The sequence below is a fragment of the Microchirus variegatus genome, assembly GCF_963457635.1.
Source record: "Microchirus variegatus genome assembly, chromosome: 3".
Classification (NCBI taxonomy): Eukaryota; Metazoa; Chordata; class Actinopteri; order Pleuronectiformes; family Soleidae; genus Microchirus; species Microchirus variegatus.
In genome coordinates, this window is record NC_139804.1 from 22,753,165 (window position 1) to 22,763,406 (window position 10,242).

The following is a 10,242-nucleotide window of genomic DNA, read 5'->3' on the forward strand; positions in this document are numbered from 1 at the left end:
TATTTTGTGGGGCTGCATGAGATATTTATGCACAGTCTGTTTGTTACATACAGTAGACGACATTCAGCGCACTGCATGTTTAGAGAGGGAGACGTGTGAACCACAACACGATTTACTTTTGCTTTGCCATATCAGGAAATTAAAGGAAGTCAATTGCTCAATAACATTGTGTTTTCAATACTTTGAATATTTGTTGTGATTCACCAATTCTGTCAGACAGGTCCCTGACAGTGTGACCCAAGTGATCTACTGAAACACAGCTTTACAACTGTTGAAAAGGGATGTCTGACAGCACGGCCAATCAATGAAATGATTTGAAACATCATGAAAAAGTGATTTTTCATCCCTCACCTCATGTTTCAACAAAATGACTGAACAGAAAATCGTCTTTTATAAAAGATTTTCTTACTTCATGTAGGGAGGATGTGACCTACTCAGTCCATCTCCAGGACAAGATGTCAACAGTCGGAGGAAGAGTCTGGGAAGAGAGTGGGAAGCGGGTGTACTGGTTTATCCTGGCTTACCTCCTTTTCTTGGCTTTACCATGCACGGGCTTCCTCCCCAACTTTTGGTCTCGAGTGTTAACGCTGTCCTGGGACTCAAACACGCACCAATACATCACAGAGCAGGCCATTCTCAATGTCACCCTGGAGACTCTGAAGAGCAGCAAGAAACACCAGGCAGAGGAGCAGGTGAGATAATGTCTGCAGTCGATATATTATACTGTACTATACTGCATTTTAGAAAATGGATGCTGTCTGTGCCAACTGGTTGAAACATCCATCAGGAGCCTGAGTGCAGGTGACTGAATGTCCAGCTTCAAAAACCAGCTTCGCAACAAGAGGACAATGTCTATGTTATATATCAAACATCATTGAGGCCATTACTGAAGAGAGCCAATTCAAAGGACTTCATGAAATCTGTTTTAAAAGTGCAACCACACCTGCTTCCAATGATTGTTTTCCTCCTAGACCAGACTAGGACGCAGCTTCTGGAGAGCTGTAGGAGAAGTGGTGAAGTCCAATGCAGCGATGGACTTCCTGAGCTCCACCAGGTCTGACCCAGTATATCACTTTGATTCAGAGCGCGTGGACAGTGCACTGGTCATGTTACGGCAGTTCTGGGCTCAGACTCTTCTGTCAGTGCGAGCTCAGGAGTACCAAAGCGCTCGCCACAGCTTGGGCCAATTATTCCACTCCCTGCAGGTATGCAACAACATATTATTTAAATACTTAAATGTCTGTCATCATGTAATTGTGCTGGAAAAAACAAAGGTAGCATTTTTTCTTACATTGTATTGTACCAGGATTTCTACAGCCACAGTAACTGGGTGGAAATGGGCCATCATTCCATATACCACCACCTCCTGCAGCCAGAGGAGCCAGCCGTCCCTGTGGCTAACGGTAATCTTCACTGATCTGTGCACTAATTCTAATTCTAAGCGAGAAACAGGAAAGGACAGATACTGCTGCACAATTGAATGAATTAAAAGGCCAGTATAAACCAAAATGTCTTGTATCTGTAGTATCTGAGAAAAATGTTAAAATGTTGCCACTTTCTAATCATCAGTTCATTAACTGGATGAGTATCCTATACCACAATAGTTATCATCACCATAAGCACATATAGATAATCTATGCATCTTCTACCACCATAGCAGTGAACCATGTACCAACATCTTGAACCTATACACAACATAAGGATCACTGCAAAACAAATAAAATGAAATGACAAACAGCTTTCTTTTTTTTTCTTTTTTGCCAGTGAATCAAACATGTAAATCTTTGTATAAACACAGATGCACACACATAAACAAACAAATGGTAGCACTACTATAGTCTAGACAGTGGTAAAGCTTAGTACAGCTATCAAAAAGCAGGTATCAAGGAAGGTTTGCGATTATCCTATCTTTCCATTAAAAAAAAAGAAAAGAAAGAAAAAAAACTGGGTAACCAATAGTCTTCCTGTCCTGATCTTTTTGAAAATGACATATCAAATGCAAAATTCATGTTATTTGTTCTCCAAGATCATAACATCTCTTAAATGTTAGGATTTACTTACTATTTGTATTTAAAAACATCCTACAGAGGTGTGGAAAACTGAAGAACTGCATACATTCTGCATATATGTTAATAATGGCTCTGCGTTGGCGCCTTCAAAACCCTGGTAAATGAATTTGGCACCAAAACATTCATATGCAATAATATGAACACTCATTTTGCTAAACGATTCAATCCAAAAGTGTGAAAACTCAAGCAAACATGACATCTCTCTGTTCCGTCCACAGCGGACACTCCCACCTGTATGGAATGCTTCAGCGCCACCTGTCGAAACAACCTCTTGCCAAGACTGACAAACACTCAGCAACACTCCCAGCTGCTCACCACTGGCTACTTCAGCACTTACCCTCCTAAACCTCGGGGTATGATGATCAAACATAGTTACAGTCCACAATTACGGACCTGCCAGAAAACAAAAAACAAGTCACTTCTATGTATTAAAAAGCCTTTTTTGAGTAGCAATGGTGTTTTACTTTTCAGGTAAATGCAGTCATGGAGGCATTCTGGACAGTAGCCGCTATATGGAGGCTAAAGGCGGCATCAACAAAGACAGCACCTCGCCTCTCTTCTCACCTCACTATTACCTACATGAGGAAGCGGCCACTTTGGCTACTGAGGCCACTCTGAGTGTACTGCGAGACCTCAGAGACACTGTGGGCCACAAGTCTTTCCTCCGGTTAGTTACAATTGTCTGAGTGTTTCATTTGACATTAACCAAACCCCAATGCAGCTGCTGAGTGTACAAAATGTGTATTTCCTCTGATAGACTCTTCAGTGTGAAGCAGGCACCAGCTTTGGTGTTTGTGATGGACACCACCGGCAGCATGTTTGAGGAGATCACCGCTGCTCGCCTCAGGGCGCACTCCATCATCCAGAGCCAAGCCAACAGTCCTGGAGAGCCTGGCACCTTTCTACTCATACCCTTCCATGACCCAGGTGAGGGTATTTTCATTCATATAATTTGAACTGAACAAAGCAGATTACTAATGTGAACATGAACCTAAGCATTTGTTTGCTCATAATTTTGGAGCTATCGGATGCTCCGCCTCTGGAATTTGGTCTTGACAATTAAATGTAGAGTGTGCAAGAAGTAATTAGATGTAACAATGAGACTGAGAGCAACAAAAAGAGGACTCCTTTACTCACTCCTCCCCTTCCAAGTTCATCAACTACAGTGGCGATTACATATTTAAAAGTATGTAAACACTCTTCCACTTCCACAACATTTTCTTCCCTCGACTATGTATCAGCTTGGGCAGCTCCATTGTTCTGTTTGCATAGAAAGCTTTGGCTTTTCCATTAAAGCTGCTGAATCATATTGAGGCAAGATGGCAGCCTCTATAAAGCAGGGTGATTGCCTTAAGTATATATCAAAGACAACAAAAACCAAACAATGAATCAATGGTGCACATGATTTGACTGTGTCAGTCCATTTGAATGGCGTTTCTTTAATTAAACCCTCCTAAATGTTTCACATAGGGCCTGTAAATCAACATTTCACCCATCTCACTCTTCTGTTGTACTGCACTGTGTAGCTGTAGGGCCAGTGTATGAGACCAGTGACCCAAACCAGTTCATGGAGCACATGGAGAACCTGATAGCGCTTGGAGGAGGAGACGAACCAGAGATGTGTCTCTCTGCTATTCAGGTAATGTAAGACGCAGCACGTATCAGTTAGGTGTAAACAAATGTATGGTATAAGAAATGCATGTCATTTCCCATTTTTACTGTGTGATTACAGCTGGCACTCACTCACAGTCCTCCTCTGTCAGAGATCTTCGTCTTCACCGATGCCTCACCTAAAGACGCGCACTTGTTTGACACGGTGAAGGCACTGGCGCTTGAGAAACAGAGCAAGGTAGGTTTTGAATGTCAAGATTATTTCTTACTGTACACATGCAGTAACAATGTTGAATGTGAATGAGTGACTGAGTACAAAATCTGGAGACGTAGGAAGGTGCCATCTTCAGCACGTCTGCAGAATCTGGTCACATCGCTTCAAAAATGTCTATTAAGTAGATTTAAATTACTTTACAGTACTGAAGCGTCTCATCTTACCTATTACAGTATCAGCTTTCTGTACATAGTTTCTCAATATTCATCCACTTTCTACCACTTTATCCTTCATGTGAGGGTTGCAGAGACTGAAACCAATCCCATCTGACATAAGACAAAAAATGGGGTCAATCATGGGCAGGTCACCAGTCTGACAAAGAGACAAACGACTTACACACACACGAATGCATGCACGCACGCACACAGTCAATCTTGGGTCCAATTTACCTCTGCATGTTTCTGGACTGAGGGAGGAAGCTGGACTATCCAGAGAGAACCCATGCGCACACAGGGAGAACGTGTAAACTCCACATACAAACGCCCATGTCTGAAACGGGATCTGAACCTGCAGGTTGCAGTGCACAACAAGTTGTAATTTAGCTAATTTCTTTCCATTCAGGTGACGTTTCTCCTCACTGTAGACCCCAACCACAAAGCAGAGGTCAGAGCGAAGAGGAGGAGGAAGAGGAGGATTGCGGAATCTTTGTCCCCTGATCGTTTCTCGCTCTATTCCTCCCTCTCCTCTGTGTCAGGAGGACTGACCATATTTACCACCAACTCTGACATCCACAGGGTCTCCGCCATAGTAGAGGACAACACAGCCGCCGACAAGGTACAGCAGAGCAATGGACATTTCAATATTTAACAGAATTAAATCTAGCAGGTGCATTAGTGGCACAGGAAACAACACAGGAACAGGAAGTACAGTGTCTGAAATAAAAGGAAATATTCTTCTTCTACTGCGTTATCATCCACATGAGGGTTGCAGGTGTTAATCCCAGCTGACATAGGGTTAAAGGCAGGGCACACCAAGTCCATCACAGGACCACATAGAGACAAATAAATATCCAGTCCTACACTCACAGCTACAGTGAATTTAGAGTGTCCAATTTACCTTAGCCACAGGTTTTTGGACTGTGAGAGGAAACTGGAGCACCGGTAGGAAACCATGCAGAAAGGTCCCTTGTTCCGACCAGGTCACAAACCTGAGTCTTCTTCTACTGAGTGTAAACCACTACACCAACCACGCGGTGCTAAAAAGAAATGAAACTAAGCAAAATAAAACAGGAATTGACCAACAGTGAAATGAATGAAAGGGTACAGGGCAAAGATTGGAGGAAGGTATGGACACTTTTGTCTACCAGCTATTTTGGAACATTGATGAACAATGTGTGCCTGGTTCATATTTCACACTCAGTGATTTTCGGATTTACTGAACTAGCTGACACGATCTGCAAGATTGTAAAATATATCTATAGAAAAACATGCTACACAAGAACACAACAAATAAGGAATAAAATATTAGAATACCTAATTTTGTCTGTTTGATGGAGCAAATGTGTCCGTGTCATCCAAAACATTACATTTGTCTTGCATATTATATACTGGATTATAGACTCTTAAGCCTTTTCAAACTGGAAACACACATCGATGACCACTGAGATGGAAAGTATAAATGTAATTGCATCATTCCTGCAGGTGACCCTGCTGCATGTGGAAAGTGCCCGGAATCTTGAGTCCTCTCATTCCTTCAGAGTTGACAGCTCGGTAAAAAACGTCACATTACACGTCATCGGCGTCCTGAAAGAGTGCATCCTGACCAATCCTTCAGGTAATTGTCCTTCCTTCCTACTGAATACAATATCTCAAGGAACAACATGGGTTTGTTCTTGTGAACACAATGTCTCAGAAACACCTTGGACGAATTTAATCATACTTGACTTCAGAATCGCAGTGTGACGTGGGACACTAAGGCTCTTTAGCTGCCTTTAAATAAACAAAATAATTTGTGTCCCACCTCTCTTTCAGATTATTCACAGTATGAAGTAGAAGTAGAATGATTTAAAGCAGTAGCAGTGTTAAAATCACAGTAAAAGATTTTAAACATTTAACACGTCTTCTTCTTCAGACAAAAGCCAGTCTCTGTTGGGCGAGAGCGGCCCCTTCGCAGAGTTGGAGCAGTTCGAGGGTTTGTACCGCATCAATCTGCTTCCTCCAATACAGCCGGGCCAGTGGAGAGTCCACGCCAAGGGTGATGGACACCTCACATTCAATGTGATAGGTAAAAAACATTATTTTCTCCAGGTTCTCCGGTTTCCTCCCACAGTCCATACGCAATATGGGGATTAGGTAAACCTTATATGGACTGGACCTGGACTAACCCTAACTCTCTAAATTGACTGTTAGTGTGATTCTGAGAGTGAATGGTGTATCGCCTTTCGCCCGATGTCAGCTGAGATTGGCACAGCACCCCCGCATATGGAGGTAAAAGCGGTAGAAAATGGATGGATGGATGTTGTTTTATTTATTATTGAGCGGATTAACTGACAATATGTCCTATTTTGTGAGATGTGCATTTAAAGGTGCAGCATGTAACCATTATTTACATTTACATATTTACAAGGATTGAATGTAAGTCTCCATTTCCTCCAATCTTTTCCAAGCACATCAGGGACCAACATTGCTCTTCACATACCAGAAAGAATATATATATTTTTTTTCTTCATTTGCATAGTAAGATACCACTTCATATCGCTAACTTTTGCTGGTTTGTCTGTTTGGGCTGTATTTTAAATGATTATACTCTTAGTTTACTTGACATGTTGTAGTGTCCAAGTCCAACTTTCAGCTGCTACTGATAATTGGTAGATTGCTCAGTAACGTGTAACTCTGAGAAACTGAAACCAAATCTTTCTTATACTTTAACTCAAAATGCATTTATTTGCACACTGTCCACACTCTGTTGCTCTCAATAAGTGTTCCATACAAATTCATTAAACCATAAACATCCAACACAAGTCTTCCGAGCTCAGTCAAAAATTAGCAACACGTGATCAGTGACATGAACTTAAGCCTCGGCCTTAACCATTACGCCCCCTGATGTTCAGGAGGAATAAACCCAGAAAATACAAATAGTAAAGTATGGCTCCTACACATGTGATGGTACAATCTATGCAGTTTCTAACATCTGTTAAGAAAATGCTATCTAAATAAATATATTACTAATATTATTATTTCGACATTATGTACTGTACTGCATATTCATGTTTCTGCTAGTAAAGTGATTTTGATCTGCTCCACCAGGTGACAGCAGCATAGATTTCCTGTATTACTTTGCCACTGTAACCAACGACACACACCCAGGTCTGGCTAGAGTAGAAGGTTGTCCTGTTGCAGGTAAGCATTTTTTATTTGTTTTTGTTTAAATTAGAAAACTATTGATGTGTCAGTGACTGTAAGGATCACGACCCAGTGTGTTCCTGTCAGTTAACAAACCGGATATGTTGTCTCCCCAGGTGTCCCTGCCTTTCTGGTGCTGGCTGTTACAGGCCTGGCTCCTGAAGACGAGGCATATTTCAGTCATGTGACACTCTTAGGGGCTAAAGGGGAGAACCTCCAGCAGGTGAAGCTGAATTCTTCCTCTTCCTCTTCCTCTTCTTCATCCTCATCGTCTCATTCCTTGGACCAGCTGGTTGCATGGGTGGCCTCGGTTCCCAGAGTTCCCTTCTGTGTTCGACTTACAGGCCGAGATGCAACAGGAAAGAAGCTGGAGAGGGTTTCCACGGAGATGGTGCAGCCCACTCATGTTCAGATACAGGTACTCAGAAGAAGTACTCATCCAGAGATGTGATGATGAACTTAAATTCTAATAAAAAGTTTTGCTTTTGTTCTCTCGAACAAATCTATTACTGTTAAGTAGCGGTTCATGCATTGAACTTTTTATTTTACATGCGATCGAGGAACTGATTTTCTGGCCTAGAACTAAACTCTGTCATATTTATCGCCTCCTTGACCAACTTTCCATATCACTCTGTGTATATGTGGATTTTCTTTTCATACAGTCTCATGCTTTCGCACCACAGGTGTTGTCTGTCCCTCGCCTGGTACCTGGCCACAGTTCAGTTGTGGATTTCAACATCCTGAACCATGGCCCGGCCCGACACTTCAGTCTGAGCATGGAGGACGACTGTGGATATATTCATAATAGAGGACCTCACAGGTTCGGCAAAAAAAACATCATATGAACAGTCTTTGTCTTCCTATTGAATTCCCCTGCATCCCATTTCACTGTGTATGACAGTGAAATTAAAAGTAAATTATAATAGGCTACAGGTAGTTGTGAGAATGTAACAAACACATTTCTAAACTTTGCCGTTCCTATACATAAGAAACCCTGCTCTGAATATTGTTATATTCAGGGACATATGTAATGTTCAGGGAATTTAAAACGGTACTATGATATAGAATCTGAATATTTACACCTCAATGCTGCATGTACACTTTTGTTTTTATTATCCCTCAGGTTCTATGTTACAGAACACGGGTCCTTTCATGATCAGGTAAACTTCCACACTCCTGCGACAGCTAAGGCCGGAGCAACAGTCACTCTTACCCTCACCGTGCGCGCTCTTGACTCTGCAGACTCAAATTATGCTGTCGCTTACTTGACCGTGGTCCCTCTGGTGAGTATCAACTGAAAACTAATAAGATAAGCCTAGCCCCTAAGTCTTTGTTATTTTCTGCATCGAGGTCTCCTTTGTGTCCGTCTTTAATTACTGTAATTCTGCTGTAGGATCCTGATACACTGCCACCATCGTGCTCTGCTGCAGGAGGACAGTTCACCTGTCCCTCTATTTGCAGTCTGTCTAACTGGAGTGTGTCTCTGGTCGTGTCAGACAGAGGGCGCTCTGGCCTCGCTGCCCTCCAGCTGCAGAGAGGTGAAGGTGCTCTGACTCTATACCTCAATCCTCCTCCCACAGAGGACAGCATAAGAACAGCCCAGTCTGGCCCCAAAGAGCACCAAGCACACAGGGACCAGGCGGCCAGCAGGGGGAGCCACTACCATCATCACCACAGGGCCAGAATAGAGAGAGGTGACTTGCCTTTAAATGTGTCAGAATGGGCCTCATCTCAGCCTCTGTGGGTGAGATACACATCCAGCTGCTGCTCTGCTCAGGCAGAGCTGCTGGTGTGGGACACAGCGGGAAACATGAAGCGCTGCCACCTCATGCCTGGTCAGCAGAGACAGCAAAGAGACAGGAGCACAGAGACCAGTGGAACTGAGCACATCACACTCACTACACCCTCTTACTTGTACTTTGTTCTGCTGTGGTTTCATTTGCTTTAGCTCCATGTAATTACAAATGTTTTGCAGGTCAAACTTATGTATGTGTTGATCACTGGATCTCAGTCTTCTAGATGAGAAGTAAATCCAAGACAATATGAAGCTTGTCCTTTTTCTGGGGGGGGGGGGGGGGGGGGGGTTGCACTGAATAAAAGAATGGAAACTGAATATGTCTTTTACACTTTCAGTATCTGTACTCCAACAATTTACACATAGACATGGTCAAAATAGTTTGCAACATTTTTCATCTGCATGAAATATTAAATAAAAGACATCTTGTTGGTCCCCATCCAAATGCTGACAACACTGGGGTTTCTGGGATCAAATTTCCATAGGCTCTGGACAAGATTGACTAAGTTGAGTGAGAATGTCTTATTTGCAGTGTGGTAGTAGTCATAGATGTGCTAAACACAAACCACAGCCAGGGGGTGCTGTTGTAAGGAAAACTCACACTATGTCCACCAAATAAAACGTAAATTCAAGTAACTCAAGGTCACATCAAGTGAAACTCCTTTTCTTATGTTTTCACTCTGTGTTTGACATTTTAAATCATCCATCCATCCATTATCTACCGCTTTATCCTCCACCAGAGGGTCGCGGAGGGTGCTGTGCTTATCTCAGCAGACATTGGGCGATAGGCGGGGTACACCCTGGACAGTTCCCCAGTCCATCACAGGGCCACATATAGAGACATTAAACAATTCACTCACACTCTCACACCACAGTCAATTTAGTATGAATTCACCTAATCCCCAAATTGCATGTTTTTGGACTGTGGGAGAACCCGGAGGAAACCCACGCAACACACGGGGAGAACATGCAAACTCCTTGCAGAAAGGCCGTTGTTCCAAAGATGTTCCAAACGGGGCTCGAACCCAGGAACCCGGGTCTTCTTGCTGCAAAGGCAAGAGTGCTAACCACTACACCAACCGTGGGCCCATCTTAATCATATAAAAATAATTAATTGGGGGCGTTTTCTTGTGACTGTGACTTATAAAAGGA

At 42.8% G+C, this 10,242-nt stretch overlaps 1 protein-coding gene across 1 annotated transcript; it reads left to right on the forward strand.

The window, feature by feature from the left end:
• Positions 1 to 455: 455 nt before the first annotated feature.
• On the forward strand, positions 456 to 9,243 carry vwa7 (von Willebrand factor A domain containing 7; the record flags this gene model as incomplete). Its single annotated transcript, XM_083886895.1, has 16 exons — positions 456 to 692; positions 972 to 1,205; positions 1,307 to 1,403; positions 2,288 to 2,422; positions 2,541 to 2,736; positions 2,827 to 2,996; positions 3,596 to 3,708; positions 3,802 to 3,918; positions 4,516 to 4,728; positions 5,595 to 5,727; positions 6,025 to 6,177; positions 7,200 to 7,292; positions 7,412 to 7,713; positions 7,979 to 8,115; positions 8,419 to 8,578; positions 8,689 to 9,243. The coding sequence occupies 16 exons, from the start codon at positions 456 to 458 to the stop codon at positions 9,241 to 9,243; spliced, it is 3,045 nt and encodes a 1,014-aa protein (XP_083743021.1).
• Between the last annotated feature and the right edge of the window lie 999 nt (positions 9,244 to 10,242).